The 20057-nt window shown below is 34.4% G+C and overlaps 1 protein-coding gene across 4 annotated transcripts in view; it reads right to left on the bottom strand.

The window, feature by feature from the left end:
• ARFGEF1 (ARF guanine nucleotide exchange factor 1) overlaps window positions 1-20057 on the bottom strand; it is a 157232-nt gene that overhangs the window by 98650 nt on the left and 38525 nt on the right. For 3 of the 4 annotated variants that reach the window (XR_011493169.1, XM_044780257.2, XM_070481146.1), the window contains exons 2-5: window positions 7700-7730; window positions 6882-7038; window positions 5510-5656; window positions 3611-3790 (exon numbers count right to left, since the gene is read on the bottom strand). Coding sequence is in view for 3 of the 4 variants with exons in the window: in XM_044780257.2 (XP_044636192.1) it covers window positions 3611-3790; window positions 5510-5656; window positions 6882-7038; window positions 7700-7730 (515 nt within the window). In the remaining variant the exon portion in view is untranslated. Of the gene's footprint in view, window positions 1-3610; window positions 3791-5509; window positions 5657-6881; window positions 7039-7699; window positions 7731-17371; window positions 17424-20057 lie in introns of those variants that run through there. The other variant, XM_044780258.2, reaches the window with a different exon arrangement.

Below are 20057 nucleotides of genomic sequence, written 5' to 3'. Positions count from 1 at the left end.
CACAGAACTAAATATCCTTCATGACACGAAACATGTTCACAGCCTTTATCACAATTCAGTTACATACTTATTTGTGTGATTACCCCCCTCTATGTCCAGTTTGTAAGATCTTTGAAGGTAGTGATCAAGTCAGTTTGCCCAGCACCGTATAACTGAGGTCTAGAACGGTGACAGGACTAGATAAGCAATGTACTTAAATCTTGTTGAACAAGTCAAACAAATGTAACATATTTCTGCCACTAAAAAGCGATAAAATAAACCTTGTTGAACATGTCAAACCAATAAAACTTATATTTCTGCCATAAAATTATTTTCATTCATTTCTTTAAAAAGCCAAGTGGTTAAGTTCGCACGCTCTGCTTCAGCAGCCCAGGGTTTCGCCAGTTTGAATCTTGGGCACGGACATGGCACTGCTCATCAAGCCACGCTCTGAGGCAGCATCCCACACGCCACAACTAGAAGGACCCACAACTAAAAAACACTGGGGGGCTTTGGGAGAAAAAAATTTTTTTAAAAATATTTAAAAAAACAACCTATTATTTGTGGTTGCAAAATATCAGAAGTAATCCAATGTCAATACACAGAAGAGTGAAGGAATAGAGTACAGTACATCCTAGAGTACTATGCATCTGTAAAAAAGAATGAAGAAGATCTCTAAGGACTGATCTTGACTGCTTTCCAGGTCATAATACTAAGTAGAAAGAGCAAAGTACAAAAGAGCCTTATAGTATGCAGGTAGCCAACCTTTAAGATGGCCACCAATGATCTCTACCTCTTGATTTTCACTTCTTTGTAGACTTCTCTCCCACATTGTTCCAGGGATGGTCTGGGTGGCAACTTCTAGACATTGCAGCTTCTGTCTTATTGCCCTCTCTCTCAGATCATCTACCCTCGCGGAAGACAGCTTCCATGTCATTAGCAGCCCTATGAGACCCACATGGTAAAAAAAAAACCTCAAGCCTTTCTGGCCAACAGTCAGTGAAGAACAGAGGTCTTTCACTAACAGCCAAATGAGTGAGCCTAGAAGTGCATCCTCTAGCCCAATAAAGCCTTTAAATGACTGCAGCCCCAGCTGACATCACGATCCATGTAGTCAACTGTAACCTCATCCAAAACCCAAGCCCAACCACCTAGCTAAGCCACTCTTCGATTCTGGACCCTCAGAAACGGTGAGAGATAAGCAGCTGAAGTTTGGGGTATTTGTAATACAGTGACAGAGAACTAATATAGTATGCTACCTTTCATCTAAGAAAGAAGATACATGAAACTATACATGTATCTGCTTATTTATGCTAAAGAAATGCAGGAAGGATAAACTAGAAACAAATGAGATTAGCTACACTGAAGGGATGTAAAGAAGGGAGGAAGAGGAATGGAGTGGTAGGAACAGGAGGGAACAGTACTCCTCTTGAGCATAACTTTTGTGTAGCTCTGACTCTTACAGCATATTCACGGTTAACATATTCAAAAAATAAGCAATTAAAACTAACAAGGATGTCAGGGGTACTGAAATAGAAAAAAGGCAGCGATAAGTGAACCTAATTCTATTATAAAGGAATAACATTCCTTTATAACAAATGTGGAAAAGAAAAGAACTAACCTAAGTAACTTCGGAAAACAATATTTTGAATGGATACTATAAGGCTAAAGACAAAAAGAACCAAATATAAATGCTGTAATCTACTTAGCAAATTTGCTTCTCACAGTGGTATGGGTTAGCAATTCTAAAACTATCTTAGGTGCATAATAGGAGTGAACAAATAACATGTGATAGAAACGAAAGCTTTATTTCTCACTGTTTAGAGAGAGGAAGTTACAAATTAAAAAGGGAGAAGGCAGAAATGAATCTTGTGATGTTGGATTAGAATCAGAAGTATGAGTATGAACACAGTTTTTTAACATATACAGATAAATAGTCACATGCAGGTGTAGGGGGGCAGGGGGTGAGGAGATGGGGTGAGTATACAGATATGTATTTCCTAGTTCTATCTGCTGAGAGGGCCTAGAAATAATAACACCCCAGCAGCAAGGAACACCCCTAGCACTCAGATTTTGGTTTCTAATCACCATTCTCCAATTGAAGAAGCCAGGCTCCCTGTTGAAGTGGTTGATTCCAGGGCTGAAGCAGAGACAATTCAAAGAGAGCCTGGAACATCCTAAGAGTCCAGAAAGTAAGGAGGTGCCCAAAAATGGATGAGAGTTTGTCCAAAGGACATAAGGTCAAAGCTGAAATAATTTGGGCAACAAAATAAATAATGATAGTATTGGATTATAACTCACAGAATAAAATAAATATCTATGAATACAGACTGATACACATAAAAAACTAAATAAATAGGAAAGAAGGAGAATAATTCCAGTTAATAAACAGAGAAGAGAGAAACAGAAAATCACCAAAAGGAAAACACCACAATAATTGTTGCCAACAAGATCCACTGATGGATACTTAAATTGGGGGGATGGGAGGAATATGAGGAGGAAATGGGATATTTGCATAGTTTTAAAGTATTTCTCCCTAGATATCTATTAACTGCAAAAGAATAACTAGTAACTTTAGAATGGAGGAACCTGGCAGATACAACATTAACCAAGTAATCAAGGTCAACATCACTGGTAATAAGACACATCAACATCATGAATTCCTGATATCATGTACTGAAAAGAACACACCATTGCTTTAGAGGTATTCTAGCATAAAAATGGACAACCTCATTCTAATCATGAGACAAGATTAGACAACACAAATTGAGGGACATTCAACAAAATAACTGATTAGTACCATTCAAAAGCGTCAAAGTGATGAAAGATAAGACTGACAAACTGTCACAAAGTGGAGAAGACTAAGACATAACAACAACGCACATTAAATGCAACGTGGGATTCTGGATCAGATTCTGAAATGGGAAAAGGACAATAGTGGGAAAATTGGTGAAATTCAAGTAAGGTTTGTAGTTTACTTAATAGTATCGTACCAATGTTAATTTCTGCTGCTGATCATTGTAGTATGGTTATGTGAGATCCTGGCATTAAGGAAAGTAGGGTGAAGGGGATCTCTCTGTAATATTTTTGTAACTTTTCTGTTAAGTTTAAAATCAGTTCAAAATAAAAAGTTAGAAGATGGTTTTTAATTATGAAGACCTAGACAATTAAAAAGAAATAAATGATTCTCTAGCTGCTAATCTCTTGCTGAAAAGAAAAATTTCATCAATATAGAAAAGTATACTTATTTTTTAAAGGCTCAATGAATAAATAATTTTATATCAGAATAGATCAAATTAGGTAATTTCATATCTACATTACACTCATCTACTGAGCTTCAGTGATTTAAAAATACCAATTCATAAACACTTTCATGAGGAAGACGGCAATCAATATCTTTCACATTCTATTTGTGAACTAAAAAGAAAATTTTGTCCACAGTCAAACAAATCAGTAAACCTCAAAACAAAACAAAATACAAACACAGTATCACAGATCTCCAGTAAGTAGAACTATAAATGAAAGACATTCTTCTCTACAGGCACAAAGATTTCACTGTGATTTCCGTACCCTCTCTTCTATATGTGATGCCTGTGGTGTTCTACACAATCTCTCTTTCCTTAATACTTACTGCTTGGTTTTCCATGCGCGCAAAGATAACATTTAGCATCTGAGTAAGAGTAGCTTTGGCTGTTGTCTGATTGATGAGATTTTTGCTTGCTAGATAGATATTGTAACATGTTCTCACAGCTTGCAGTACAGTTCCTTCATGAATTTCTATGTGTTGAGATGTTACTGCAGTAAGTAAAGCCTTTAAAAAAGAAAAAAAAGACAAAGTCAAAGCAATTTTCTGCATCCAGAGTTTCAGCACAAAATTATATTGAGTATTTTTATATTAGAATTAAAACTTTCAGATACCATTACCACTTTCTGGGAGCGTACATAGAATTTCTACCTGTCTTGAATATATCATCAACTGTTACAGTATTTTGTTTTCCTCATTCTGGCAGTGGTTTCCACATTATCCTCCCAATGCCATAACATTAGAAGACCGTTTAACTAATTTGTTTCAACACATTTCATTTTAATAGAAGTATTATTTAATATAGTTTATGGGCCAGCCCCAAGGCGTAGTGGTTAAGTTTGCTGTGCTCTACTTCAGCAGCCCAGGGTTTGTGGGTTCGGATCCCAGGCATGGACCTATACCACTCGTCAGCCATGCTGGGGCAACAACCCACATACAACAAAGAGGAAGGCTGGCACAGATGTTAGCTCAGAGTTAATCTTCCGCAAACAAGAAAAATTTTTTTAAAAAAGAGGAGGATTGGCAATGGATGTTAGCTCAAGGCGAATCTTCCTCAGCACCACCACCAACAAAAAAATGCACAGCATTGAAACTCTGTCACAGGAGAGCACAGATATGCCTCATATATCTGTTGAACTAGATTGTCAAATTTGGAGGATATACATCATATCTTACTTCCAAACTTTTCTGAGATCTTTTTTATAGACTGGACTCAATAAATATGCTGTTGTTATTGTTGAAGATGTTTACAAATGTTTTAGATGAAGAATTTAAAATAATCCTAAGGTGAATCCTCCAATAAAGTGAACAACTTGATGTGAATTTTCATACATTAGGTTACTTGCACTTTCTCAAAAGCAAGGACTCATAGCTTTTGTCCTTTTTATGTTGTACAATCCTACGCAGAGTCAACGCCAAGTACAGGCTAAATAAACCATGAATTATATGAAACTGCAAATGATAGGCCCAAACGATTGGTCATTTTTTAAGAATAAAGATATCATAAGACTTGTGAAGTAAATACAGCTATAAAATTGAAAAGCTCAGAAAGGGCTATTTCTACACATGAAGGAACACTTTATACACATAAACAATTTCAAAAGTACTACTAGTATGTGAAAATTTTACTGATATATAAACATACCACTACTATCATTAGCAGTAACATTAACAACTTTACGACAGGCTAAAAACACAACTGAGTGCTTTTTCTTTAAGGAGTTTAACCATCCAGGTACACTAGCAAAACCCATGACAGGGTTTACATGAGCAAGTTCAGCAGATGAACAGGTGTAAGGGAATTAGAAAAGCTGGTTCACAAGGAGTTCACATGGTGAAGCGTGGGTCGAGAGGGCAGACTAGAAGCAGTCCAACAGTACAGAAGAAACTAGAGGGGTCACAGACCTTTCACACAGCAACCTAAAGCTCAAAAGACAAAATATGTATGGTAAACAAGCCAGAAACTGAAAAACTCTGGAAGACTCTGGGAGCCCAAGCTAAACTGGGACCTTCAAAATAAGAGATTTAGAAATACAGTCGTCTTCTAACAAACTCTTGGCATTCAACAATGAAATCTCCTGATATGGCTCTAAAAAGCACTCATGTGACCTCTATTATAGTTGGAAAGCATATAAAATGACCTTTCCAAATATTTTCAAGGTAAAAGCTTCTGATTTTAAAAAATACAGATTATAAACTACAAATTCACTCTATATACTTAAGTACCTTTATTATTTGCAACTGAACTCCTTCATCTGTTTGAGGACCTTGGAAACAGCCACAAATTGTTTCAATAATTCTATCAATTAATTTTTTGCCTGGTGTTGTACTATCTGGAGCATTGCCAGTCAAGTGCCCATAAGCAATAAGTTTCTGAAACGGAAAAAGAAAATAAAGATTCTAATTAAGCTAACTAATATATATATACCAATTAAATATTCATTAAAATTACAATATACAATTGACTATATACTAAACTTTTTACATAAAAATATTAAGGTATAATCAAAGCCACAGCTATACCAACTTTTCCTGAAGAAAGCTTTATTAGCTAGAAACATGAAACTATTTACACTTGTAATAACCACAAAAACAGAACAACCACCAGAACAAAACCATCAGGCAACACTTTGAGAAGGCCAGGCCTCTGACCTTGTCTTTGACGAGTTAGAATAGCTTACTACTTTCTATGTAAACATTATTGACACTGCTTTTGTGAAACACATTTAAATGACCCAAAACCTCTTTCCAAATTAGGTCTGTGAATATGCAAAACATCCAGTTTCAATACACTGGCTGAAATAAATCACAGATTTGTTCATTCATCATTACTATTATAGCCCTGAAAGGAAGGCCTTAGAGATTATAATTCTAATTTGTCAGGGAAAACGTCACACATCAAATGAACTTATCCTTAACCAAATCATATGAATATGATATGACAGGGATATGATATGGATATGGTCTTTTCCTAGCCATTGAATTATTAGTTAAATAGGTATAATTCCCAAAGAGTGAGAACACCTAGATAGAGAAGGACACCTCTATCTGGACCTTTGACTTACAAACATCTAAGAGGATTGTGTGTGTATGTGTGTGTGTGTGTGCGTGTGTGTGTATGTAAGTAAAACAGAGTGAAAGATGTGAGGAAATTTCTGACATAAATGAAGGTCAGAGCTAAAGTCCAGCAGTGATGATAGATATTAAGCTGTCAGTATTAACCTATTTCTCTATATAAAACAGCAGACATTAAGTAAAATCATTTACATAATGATATCTGTAAAGTCAGCAGTAGGTTAAAAGTATTATCGTTCTTGAATTTCACTGATGTGAAAAAGACCAAATCAACTTTCATTATTAATAACCTTAAAGATTTTGTGTCTCACTATGCTAACTAATGATTTTTGTTATCATTAAATTAGAAATATCTTTTTGCAATAATTATTGTCTCTCTTGAATATAAGCAACCATTTGCTTTCTTATCACAAAAAGAATATTCAAGACTTTCATGGAAAATATCTGAATTATCAATTTTGAGTAATGTTTTAGAAATGCATTCAAATTAGATGGTTTTTAAAGAATGCTATTTTATACATACCTGTAAACAATCTAGAGATGTACTAACTATGCGGGGACATTTGGACTGGCATGCCAATTCAAAGGGTAGGAAGTACTTGTCTGCTTCTATAAAATTGGTCTTTGATTTCACTGGTGGAAGGGTGCTTGATCCAGGTTTTGCTTCTCCATGAGGAGGACTAAAAGAAAGAGTCTAATTAGAATATCACATTTATTATACTGATGACGAACTCATATGAAAACAGAGAATTTCTGTCCTAAAAGGAACATTGCTATGCCAGTCTTCATCTTTCCATATCTCATGAGGAAACCAAAGCCCAGAGAAGTTAAGTGATTTGCTACACGTCAAAATCTAGTGCCTAGAGCTGCAACTAAATGCAAGACATAGGATTTTTCTCTAATATTCTTTCCAAAGACTTTAGGTGTTTCTATTACAGAAATATTTTACTGCCACTTAAATTTCGTATCATAATACCTTAAAAAGCAATGGGCTTTCCACTTGTCCTTAAGTCAAACTGCACTTTTGAGTTCATACTGTCCTAAAGATGTTAACACTATCAAAGAAACCTAGTAATCTTACCAAGTAGGAATCAAAGTCCTTAAGCAAAGACTTTAAAGCATATCTTATGGTATTTCAGAAATATCCTTATATACTTATTTAGGAGATGTTTTTGTATTTAAGTATGCTTACAATTATATTTCTTAAAAACAATTTTTTATTATCAAGATCACATGCAGAAAATTTGCCACACTAAAATATACAGATGACTGTATTATTATTTTGGTCAAGACTGACAAGTTTGCAAATTATTTTTATTAAAGAAAAGAAATCCCACAAACCTCTGTTTTTCAGTTTCCGCTTTTATTTCCTCTGGGGGGAAAAAAGAAGCATACATTAGAAAACTTGACAACAGAAAATCATTAAGTAATTTGATTATAGGTTTTAAAAACTAATTTGTAACTTCTATAAGAAGTTGGAAGGAATGCAAATTCAAAAGAAAACTAGGTACTAAAATTCTGTTTTAGTTAAATGTGTTAATTTACACAAATAACATAATTTGATAAAACTGTATGTAGAATATACATTAACAACCATAAGGATAGGCACAACTGCAGATTACTAAGACCCATAGCATTTCCTTTTCTCAAATTAGCTCTTTTTTGTCAAGTAGCAATTTACATTAACCAGAAGCATTAATATTAAGAATAGAATATTGTGTATGCTGTACTCAAGTCACAAAATATAAGGCACATATTAGATGAGGGAAAAAACAAAAAATAAGGCCCCACTCTTGTGACTATCTCAAGGAGATTATCAGGCCAGGACTATAACTTTTTGACTATGTACATATGTGCTGATATTTAACCAATTTTTCTACTTATGACCATATAGGCATTGTAAACTATATATGCCGAATTTAACTGAAATTTTCCCTTTCACTGTTTATACCTATAAGAGATGAGGTAAATTAGATAAATCCTACCTGTAAGAGAAGAGCCCTAAATTTGACACATTAGGGAATCTGGTTAATTGATTAAACCTATTTAAACTTCAGGAAAAAAGTATTCAAATATAGCATTAATAATTACTACTGCAGCCAACGGTTGTGAAGAACTTACTATGTGCCAAGCCCTATTACATTTGACATGTACTAACCTTACATGAACTGTTACACTTTACATATACTAATATATTTAAGCCTCTGAGGTCTGTACTATTATATCTTCATTTTAAAGATTAGGAAATTGAGGTACAGAAAGGTTGAATAATTGGCCCAAGGGCAGCATGGCTTGGGTGTGTGCTCATCAGATTTCACCAGGTTTCAAAACGACGTAATTTAACTCCAGGTCTCCATTTTTTAACCACTCTATAAAAGAGATGTACCTACACATATTGAGCACAATGTGTTAAATTTGGGTATTATAAACAACTACTGGCCTATAAATTTAATAATAATAATTAATAACTATTACACATTGTACCTTCCATGTACCAGAGACTATATTAAGCCCTTTATAAAGTGACTTTGTCAAATCACTTTATCATAGACACACAACATAGTAGTTCATTACCTACTCTATGTCTGTACCAGGCATTTGATGTTTGGTATTTGAGTCGTTCTCTGTGCACCAAAGCTCTTTCCATTTTACCAGTGGTAGGAGTGGAAGGGGGACAGCATAAAGATATTATCTGCAGGTATTTAAGATACTACCTAACAAAATGTCTGATATTTAAGATCCACATTTTCGCTACTAAAATTGCACAGTTGATCAACACATATAATTTAAAATAATTTAAATCACTTTTAAAAATACAGTACAAATGAGGGAAAAGTGATGTATTAACTGCCCCAAACCTTCATAAAAAATTTGAAAGTGGTATTTTTCATTTAAAAATATTATCAATATTATTTAAGAAGCTGAGGTATTACTAAAAATCATATAAGGTAGAAAAAAGATGTGAGGTGGGGGAAGTGGGGAGACAGCAGTTTTTGTACAAGGTGAATCTCCATTTATAAAATGGATAGGGAATAGGGTATCGTGGGTAAGTAAATAATATATTAAAAAATAGAATAAGAATAAGAATATATTAGTTAAGAATATCAGAAGAAATCTAACATTTTAAAGAGAACTGTCACTCAAGAACTGTGTGACCTTAAGAAACAACCCTCACTTCACTAACTACTAGATGATTGCAAAGCTCCCTTATATTCTAAAACACGGATGTGCCAAAGCCAGCTCATCACCTGTTTTCAGACAGCCCATGAGTTTAAGAATGTTTTTTTACAGTTGAACATTTCCAATCAATTTGATGACAGGGAACACTAACTCTGAAGCCCAATGAAGAGTAATGTTATCTCCCCTAAAAGAATCCCATTCTTCGCAACAGTAGACCAGGAGTATTACAAACTTTATACTCAATTATTATTATTTAGAATTTCATCAATAAAAAATTAGTGTAAATTTGTTATCTCTTGGTGCGTATTTACATAATATCCCTGATTTTTTCCTCTTGGCTGACAAAGCCCTTCACAGATAAGGTTTGCTGATATTTGCCCTAAAACATTACCATTTTATTCTATGATTCCATTTAAATGACCATATTTAAACGGTCTAATAGAACACACTCAACACAAGCCACACTGAATGTAACATTTCTCTGGTAACTCAGATGGTACTATAATATTCTCTATCTATGGATGGATCGATCCACCTACCTACCTATCTCCATATAAGTTACACAAGGCAAGCACTGTTCAAACTGATTTGGTAAGGTTTTTTTACAAAGAAATAAAACATTTTAACTCTCAATGTTTCTAATGTTTTAAATTACCTTGTACTAAACAGGAGTTTTACTATTTTTTTTACTTCCCTATACATTTATAAACCACAGTAAAAGAGTTTTTAATGTTTTGACAAAACCTTTAAAGGTCACAGAACAACCACAATTTTTCTCACTGATCATTAACATAGCTTAGATGTTTTCAGCTTGCATAGTTATCTTTACGGTCCTGCAAAATGCTTATAGTTTTACAGTCCCACGAAGACTGCCTGTGTTAATTTTAAATATAATAACTGTAAATATATTTCCTTTCAAAGCCATTCAAGGCCACTTAAACTGAAAGACACTATCACTAAAAAGTAATCAAGACTAAAGTGACAAGGGGCCATAGGGGGGAGGTAGAGAGAATAAGTATTTATCAAAATACTGAAAATTACAATATTATGAACCATAGTATTGTAAAACAAGCTAAAATTTTTAAATAATATGCAATACTACTTTATATTTGTGCAGCAATATAGAGTGTAAAACATTTTCCCACACATTACCTAATTTTATCCTAAAAAGGACACTTCTTCATTTTACAGATAAGGAAACTATGGATCAGATTAGTTAAATAACGACTTTAAGGTCAGACAGATGGTAAACAGTGATTCAGAAACTAGTTTCTCTAGTCCTAAAGAACTGTATTACCCACTACACATTGTACTATATCTAAGCAATCTTCTATTAATTGATGTGATTGAAAGGAAAAATTCATTCTATAATTATCAGGGTAAACTTACTATAAAGCAGTGATTCTCAAAGTGTAGGACCACCAGTATCAGCATTACCAGGCCCCACGCTAGACTTATTGAATCAGAAACTCTGAGTGTAGAGTCCTACAATCTGTTTTAACAAGGCTTCAAGGAAATTCTGATATACAAACAAATTTAACAATCACTGCCATAGAGTGGTTAAAAGAAATGAGTGGAAGACGTTTGGGTTTCATCCACTATGTCCACATCCATTTATCATACCTGTAAGACTTCTGAAACTAGTGTTTGAGCCTATGCTAAAAAGGAATTGCTTTTCAGTTTTCTTAACTTATAATGAATGTTCAGTAACACAGTCTTCGAGGAAACTGCCCCTCCATTTTAATGAATTAGGGCTGGGAAACAATTTGCTTCAGATTAGCCTTCAACAGTAGAATAAAGAAATAAACTAATTAATTATCAGTTATTAAATAAAAAATACCCAGAAAAAAAAACTAAAGCATCAAATTAAGAAGTAGCATACTCAAACTAAAAACCACACAGTGCTTCGGACCAGCCCCATGGCCTAGTGATTAAGTTCAGCATGCTCCGCTTCAGTGGCCAGGGTTTAGTTCCCAGGCACAGACCTACACCACTCCTCAGCAGCCACACCATGGTGGTGACCCACATACAAAATAGAGGAAGACTGGCACAGATGTTAGCTCAGGGCAAATCTTCCTCAGCACAAAAAACACATGGTGCTTAATTGTAAAATACTTCCCTGTTAAAGTTAGAACCAAGACGAGGATGACCACAAACAGCAAAATATTTTTGACACTGCTCTGGAAACACTAGATAATGCAAACAGATAATACCGGATGTGATAAGAAAAGTCATCACTCTGGAGCTGAAATAAGATAAAAATCAGAGGCTGCATTTGTTTATTTAGTGATATTTAGGGTTTTTTAACTATACAGCATAGTCCTTAAAAAAAAACTTTATTACTGAAATTCTTTCAGTAGTTTTCTCTTTAGCCATTAACTCCCTATCCCTTCAGAATTATTTTTATAAATTTTTTAAAAACCTTAGAAACACAACCACTGCATTATATATAGAAGGAAAGATTAAAATTGGAGGAAATGAGTCATTGTGAATTAACATAAAAAGTATAGACTTCAAAAGTATTTTGAAAGAAACACAGTTTTATTCCTTTCAGGTAAATTAAATAACTAGAACCAAGTCAATACAGTTGATAAGGCACAGGACTTCTTTAATGAACAGGAAAGAATGATTTATTAAAAAGTAACTGGTTATATGCAAGTTATATACCTGATTTTCTAAGTATATTAAATATTTCCTCTCATATCATTTTTACTATCAATTTGTTTAGCAGCTTTCTTTTCTCCCACTGACAGTACAAGTATAAACTTTAAAATAATACTGAGATTCAACAAATTCTATTACCTATACGCATGAATGATTTATATATCTACCTCTCATGACATCATTTTTGTCATATCTTGTATAGTTTGCAGATCAAAAACATCTACTCAATGCAAATTAAACTGGTGATCTAAGGAAAGACCTTAAAGTCAAATGAATAGTTTTTAATAAACACATTAGAACTCAGACATCCAAAGTGTTGGCTCCTTCAAAGCAGTAACTGTGGGAGGCTGTGCATCCATTTATCATAATGCTACCAGTATTCAAAAATATTTGTGGAATTCACTGTTTGCAGTTCTTTCCTGCCTGCTTCTTTTTTAAATTAATAACCTCACAGAAGGAAAAATCTCTAGAAAGGGAATCAGATTCTAACCACCAATTAATCACAAGTGGCTTGGAGCCAAGTATGAAGAATGGTATATGACTACAAAACAAAAAATTCTTAACTTCAATGCTTCTGTGAACCATCTCAAATTCTGTGTGTGCGCAGGCACTGTTTAGGAAAAGAAGTACATAACCTTTATTAGATTCTCAAGAAGCCTGTAACTAAACTATAACAACGACACGGGATCAATTAAGAATGGTGATTTGGATCAACAATGACTATACACGTGCAAGCAATTTTAAACAAAACATTTATAAAACTGCATAAATGTAAGGAATTACTTTGAAAAATAACATTCCTTTGGATGTATATATTCTGCTGGGTTTACTTTTTCAAAGCCAATTATTGTGACTTTAGAACCACATTTCATATATAGTTAAGAATTAAATAAAAACAGAGGAGTTAAATAGAATGTTACAGTAATATCCAGGGAAGAGATAATGGCTTGAATTAAAGCTGTGACACTATGGATGAGTAAATGTGAATTCCATGGACGTCCTAGAGGAGAAACAATGAAACAATCTCATTTCTTTGGGGGAGGAGGGGAAGGCGTGAGCAAGAAGAGATCTGGCTTGCATAACTAAATAACAGAGGTACTACTAACTTAGACACAAAACGCAATGTTCTCACTGTGTGAGGGCAGGGGTGAAGAGGCAGGGGTGAAGAAGAGGTAAGTTCTGGTCATGTTTTAAGCTGTTTTTAAATTTTAAGCTATTTTAAAGCTATTTTTAAGTTATGGGATGTTCAAGCAGACAATATTCGGCAGGCACCAAGACATACAAATTTAATGATGGGGAGATAGTGTGACAGACTATATTTTCCAAAATGGTCACTATATTATCTCCCATCCCACATGCCCGTCTGCAAAATTACCTTGCCACAACTCCACCAAGAGACAGAGTCTAATTCCTCTGTTCTTGAATCTGGGCTGGCCTTAGAGATACATTTATAACCAACAGAATTCAGTGAAAGTGACAGTGGGCAACTGCCAAGGTTAGGTCAGAAAAGGCCAAGCAGCTCCCGCCTGATTCTTGTGGAAGGCTGAGTCTCCAGACACCCACTCTTCGAAGTGCTCCTGATGTGAGAAGCCCCAGCCACATGGTTCAGTCAACAATCCCAGCTGCACCCAGCTTTCAAGTCATCACAGCCCAGGCACGAGACATGTGAGAGAAGAAGCCTCCAGAGAATTCCAGTTCCCAGTTATGCATGTCTCCTCCAGTCATTTGAGTCTTCCCAGCTGAAGCCCTACACATTGTGGAGTAGCAACATCCCCATCTGAATTCCTGACACACACAATCTGTGAGCATAATAAAATGGTCACTATGCTACACCAGTAAGTCTTGGGGTACTTTATTACACAGTAACTGGAACAGAAAGCGTTAAAGAAGGCTTGAGGAGATTGGGGTTTGAAATAACTTCTTGGCAAGTGGGAGAGCTAACTGAGAGGCACAAAAGGATTGCCAGGAACATGGAAAGTTATTCTAATGTGTTCTGAGGATTTGGATAAGGAAACCAGATAGTTAAGAGGTATAGCGCTTAATAAAATGCAGCAAGGACTTGTCCCCTAAACCAATCTCCTTCTAACACACTTGGTCTCCTCAGAATCTGGAGGTTCTCTGAAAAATTAGTTTGCAAAATTATGACTAAATCACATGTAAACAATTTATTTCTATGAAAGTACAAAGTAATCTAAAACAAAATACCAGCTTAAATTACTTTTTAGCATCCAGAAAAACACCCAAAAAAGACAGAACTTTTTCTTATGCTGCTGCTGTCACTGCCTCCACCTCCCTTCCCTTAGTTTTATGGAAGCAAAAAGATGCAACAGGAACAAATATTCAGCTGGGATGAACTAGGAGTTGCCTGTACACTGAATATTCACTATATGAACTAATACATGTTCCTGGGTACTGAAATGATGGCAGAATTGATAAAAGTGCTTAAGTTCTGATATTGTTAAAAATTTCAAAAATTTTGGAAAAAGAAGGTGCAATGCACAACACGCTTCAACGCTAGGGTGAAGTTTACATTAACATCTACATCTGTATACTAGGAGGTTTACTATCTCCATGGTTTACAGTATAAGCTGTCACAGTTACTAATGTAATACTTAGCATTATTTTACACACTTAGAAAGTTTATTACAGGGGCCGGCTCTGTGGCCAAGTGGTTAAGTTCATGCGCTCCGCTGCGGCGGCCCAGGGCTGGGATCCTGGGCGTGGACATGGCACCGCTCGTCAGGCCATGTTGAGGCGGCATCCCACATCCCACTAGAAGGACCTGCAACTAAGATATACAACTGTGTACGGGGCGGGGGTTGGGGAGATAAAGCAGAAAAGAAAAAAAAAAGATTGGCAACAGTTGTTAGCCCAGGTGCCAATCTTTTAAAAAAAAAAAAAAAAGAAAAGAAAGTTTATTACATACGTATTTGTAACCATTTTGCCCTGAGCTAAGCTAAATTTTACCTTATGGCATTCTATAGAAGTAAACAAGCACTGTAAACCAAACTATGGAAATTTTCCCTCAAGAGACTCTACTTTATATGCACTTCCAGTAGAATCCCTTATTTCCAAAATTATTAGCAAACATAATGCTAACTAATTTTTACTAGGTCAAAAAAACCCAAAAAACAAGCACATAAGATGCAAGATGTTGAACAGTCCTCTAGAATACCAAATTTCCTGCTGAATTTCAATAAACGTTTTCTTGTCACAGTCAGGGCTAAATTGGGCTGGCTATTTTCTGAAATAAGAAAGGCAAAAGAAAAGATTTTCATTCAAAAGCCAATATTCCTTCTCCTCCCCTGAAAAGCCAGCTCCTAGAGGATGTGTCAAAAAGGAGTGCAAAATTCTGACAGCAATCATTCTATTATTTATGCTATGAAAGGCATGAATATCAGCGGAATTTCAGAATAAAGGTGAAAAGTGAAGTTTCCACTGTAAAACAGCGAAAGTCAACTAAAGGGGAGTGACTGAATTCAAATGAAATTCAAACTAGATGTAAGAACCACAGATAACTTACAAGTAACTCAACCTAAACTTTCCAAATTTAATTTTATATTTTTAATTTTTTAAATTACTTGTAACAGAAAGGCACTGCACAACTTTTTAACTTAGTCCCTAATCTCTGGCCAAAGATAATGTAATGTGTAATTTAAGTTTTCTAATGCATTTATATAATTTTTCCATGATTAAATAATTTAAAACTAGGAATAAAAAATTCTAAGGGACTGAAACTGTTTCGTGAATATTTGGTATATCAGCAATACTGAGATCCTTGAGAAATATTTCCTAAGATTATGAAAATTGTTAATTAGCTCACCAAAATCACATGAATATCAAGTCTAATAAACAAAAATATCCCATATTTGTGCAGCATTTTACAATTTACAAAGCAGTTTTACATCCATCTTATTAATTCTTAGAATAGCAGACAGTATTACCAACTTGCCCATTTTATAAATTAAAAAACCTGAAGTGACTTACCCAAGATGACAAGAGGGAATGATTCTTATCAAGTGTGATTTTGATAAGAAACAAGCCTAAATCAAATTGCTGAATTTCAATGACTTATTAATTAAAGAGAATATCAATTTTAGAATGATGCTATCATAATTAGTTTTTCCAATGTGCTCATAAAAGTTCTAACAAAAACAAAACACTGTGCTGCCTATTAATTTAGAAATAGAAGGAATCCTATGGAATCCTGCTGTTTTGAAAACCATCACTAGAAATGTGATTTGAATAGTAAATATTTCAAGTCAGTAATTTTCTTTTCCATTCCAGACCTTATGTATAAAATATTTTAAATACACAAAAAAACCCGCAATAGAATTCAGATCAAGTGCCTGCCTAATGACATTAAAGTATTAAATGATAGGTAAATCAAATTTAAAGAAAACTCACTAGGTAAAAATAAGCATTTACAGAAATTGTGAATTATGAAAATGATCCTTTAATGTAACAATATTTTGATAGAAAAGAATGCAGTGACTGTTCACTATCAACAAACCGCAGTGACTACAGTGACAACCAACAAAGAACAGAGCTACTGTTCTAAGTGCTAACAGCCCTACTGGTAAATAAACAATTAGACAATTTCACAGATTCTACTCAACATAAGATATGCAGAAGCAGCAGCTATGGCATCATGGAAAGAATACTTCACTATAAATCAGGGCCCTGGGTTCTATTTCAGACTTAGCTGCACAAGTGGAATACAGTAGAAAGAAATGGGATGAAGACTCGAAAAGACTGAGAGTCAAACCTCATGTCTGCCACTGTATGACCTTTCTAAGGCTCAGTTTACAGATTTTTGAAATGGGGATGAGGATATCCAATTGTCTATCTCATAAGAATATTAGGAGCATCAAAGAGATGTGAAAGTGCTTCATTTTGGGTTTAATCTATTTTCTTTTTTGAGAAGTCTTAAATATGAAAAAGTATAAACAACAATATGATAAATACCCACTAAGCAATCACCCAAGTTTGATTTTATGAAAGCATTTCATAAACGATTAGTTCTTTCCAATTACATGTAAGAGCATTTTAGAACAAATAGCTAAAAGCTTTGGATATTAAAAGAAAGTACTTAAATTGGGGATACAGGTATAGTCAAAGCCTCCACTTAAAGTGGACACAAGGGGAAATTCTTAAAGCAATACATACGCATATATATTTGAAACTGCATGAACCCTCTCTGGAAGGAGACACTGCTTGCCTAAAAGAGAGAAATCAAGTGACTAGGTGACAGGGGAAAACTTATTTTTCATCTTCTATATATCTTTTTATACTTCTTGATTTTCACACTGTGTATATTTTAAGTATTTTGAGAAATAAATTAAATTTAAAAATTAAGCAAACAAGGCAATGAAGATCCTGGTGAATTTTATGTTTGGACCAATATTAAAGGCTGGGATCTATTTATCTTAAACCCACAAATATTACTTTCAAGCTTTAATGCTCCTTAAAAATATTACCTCATAAAAATCTCGAGATTTTTATATATTGTAGACTATTTTTTCCTATAAAAGAAGCTTTTAATTTTAAAATGAAAATGAAGGGAAAATGATTTAACCTCTACATATTTTCAGTACAGGAAATTTCTCAATAATGTATCTAGTCTATAAACAAGTTATGCTTGTAATAGTCATAAACACAAATGCATCTTATGCAACCGTACATTTATGATATTTTATCAGAAGGTGCTATCAGTAGTTATATACACACAAATGAAATTATCTTTCTAAAGAATCTCAAAAGTATCTTAGCACAGATCAGCAAAATTTTATACATACAGTCATGTGTTGCTTAATGACAGGGATACGTTCTGAGAAATGTATCATTAGGTGATTTTGTTGTTGTGCGAACGTCAGTGTACTCACACAAACCTAGATGGTGTAGCCTACAATACACCTAGGCTATATGGTACTAATGTTATGGGGCCACCATCATATATATGGTCCATCGTTGACCAAAACGTCATTATGTGGCACATTACTGTATTTACATATTTTTATTTATTAAAATAGTATAAGGAACAAGAACTAAATAACTGATGTAGCATTCAATGTTTTAAGTTAAACGCTAAATTTTCTTATAGTCCAGCATACAAGTGATTAAACTACAGACCGAGAAACAATTTACAAATCAAGATTTGAACCATCACAAACACATATGAAAATACTAAATTTGCATTTTTCAAAATTGTATGTCAAAATTTATTAAACACAAACATATACACTCAATTTTAATCTCCAGAGGCACCACTATCAAGTTCACCTCTTGGAGTGGCTTATCACTTAACAACAAAGTTGCAATACTAAGAAAGTCAAATGCTTTATTCCTAAATACACTGCAGATTTTGAAAATCTATTTTTTGAATATCCTAACTGAACAAAGTTGCATACTGATACCATACTTCTTGTAGCACAATTTTCAAAAAAATTAATAAAACAACTAAGTTACACACATGAATACTGTTAGGCTTCCAATATATTCTCCAAAAGAATGGTTGTAGGAGATCTAAGAATTCTAGGAATTATAGGAATCTGATTTGCTATTTCCCTTAGTATTTTGATCCATATTTCCTCAATCTCTATCCCCTTAATTACCATCATTTCCCCTGTGAAGTAACACAGAGAAATACAGAATTTCCCTGCCATCCATGACACCTCCCTTTCACATACACATCCAGTCTAGGTTACGTTCCCTGCTACATACTTCTATAGAGCACTATAGTTCTCCTTAGTAGCTCTTCAGTTATCTAATTACTCATTCTATGTCTGTATTTCCTATCAGATTATAAACTATATAAGAAAAGAGACCCTTCAGTCTTACTCACCAATGCATCTTTGGTCCTTATCACAAGTTGCACACAAAGTCCACTCCTAATTGTCTCCTGAGCAGTTACCAAGCACCAAATACTACTGCAGGTACTTTAAAATATCTTATTAGATCCTCCAGCAACTTTGAGATAGATGCTATTAGTGTTCTGACTATATATATGAGGAAACAGACACAGATACCTAAGTGATACACCCAAGGTCACAGACTTAACAATAGCACCAACATTATCAAAACTGCATTGCCATCCTGATAGTGGACACAATAAATGATTGCTGAATAAATAAAGGAATGATCATAAAACCTGGTAGAGGACTTAAGTGATACACGAAACATTAAAAATTCAAGATGCTTTCTAGCCACCAACACTGATAAAGGACAGTTTGCAGATCTTTAAAAAATCCTAAAACTCATAACTACGTCCATGGCAAATAATTTGCCTCCCAAGGAGAAAACAAAGCTGCCATTTTCCTAGGCAGTGGCTAAAGTCAGTTTTTAGCTAAGTGACTTACTGCCTCCAACCAGCCTTGAAAAGCAGTGTACACCTGATCCAAATTAATGCCTCAGAAAAATTAGAATTTACTAATCTATATCAGGAAGCTCAACAGTCCAAACTGTACATTTTAAGTGCACAGATGCCAAGATCTTCCTACTTTTTAAAATAATTAAGCACTAAATTTCAAGGAACAAAATATAATTAGTATAAGAGACCAAGAGAGTGGGAAGTGGTAAGTAATAATCAGGAAGGCCCTCAAAAGAAGGAGGTATTTGAGCTAAATCTTGAAGAACAAAAAGAATTTAGGAAGGTATGAGAAACTGAAAATGAAAGGAACGACAGAGAGCAAGAGAGAGAAGAGGTGAATAAGCATGAGGTGTTGTTCAGTCAGCAAAGATACATACCCCTCAATAAATGAGATAAACAATCCAATCAAAAAATGCGGCAAAAGATGTGAATAGATGTTACACCAAACAAGATATACAAATGGCTAATAAGCTCATAAAAAGATGT

Source organism: Equus asinus, chromosome 12 (assembly GCF_041296235.1).
Source record: "Equus asinus isolate D_3611 breed Donkey chromosome 12, EquAss-T2T_v2, whole genome shotgun sequence".
NCBI classification, from domain to species: domain Eukaryota; kingdom Metazoa; phylum Chordata; class Mammalia; order Perissodactyla; family Equidae; genus Equus; species Equus asinus.
The sequence above is the reverse complement of the archived record's forward strand: the minus strand, read 5'-3'. Positions and strand labels throughout refer to the sequence as shown.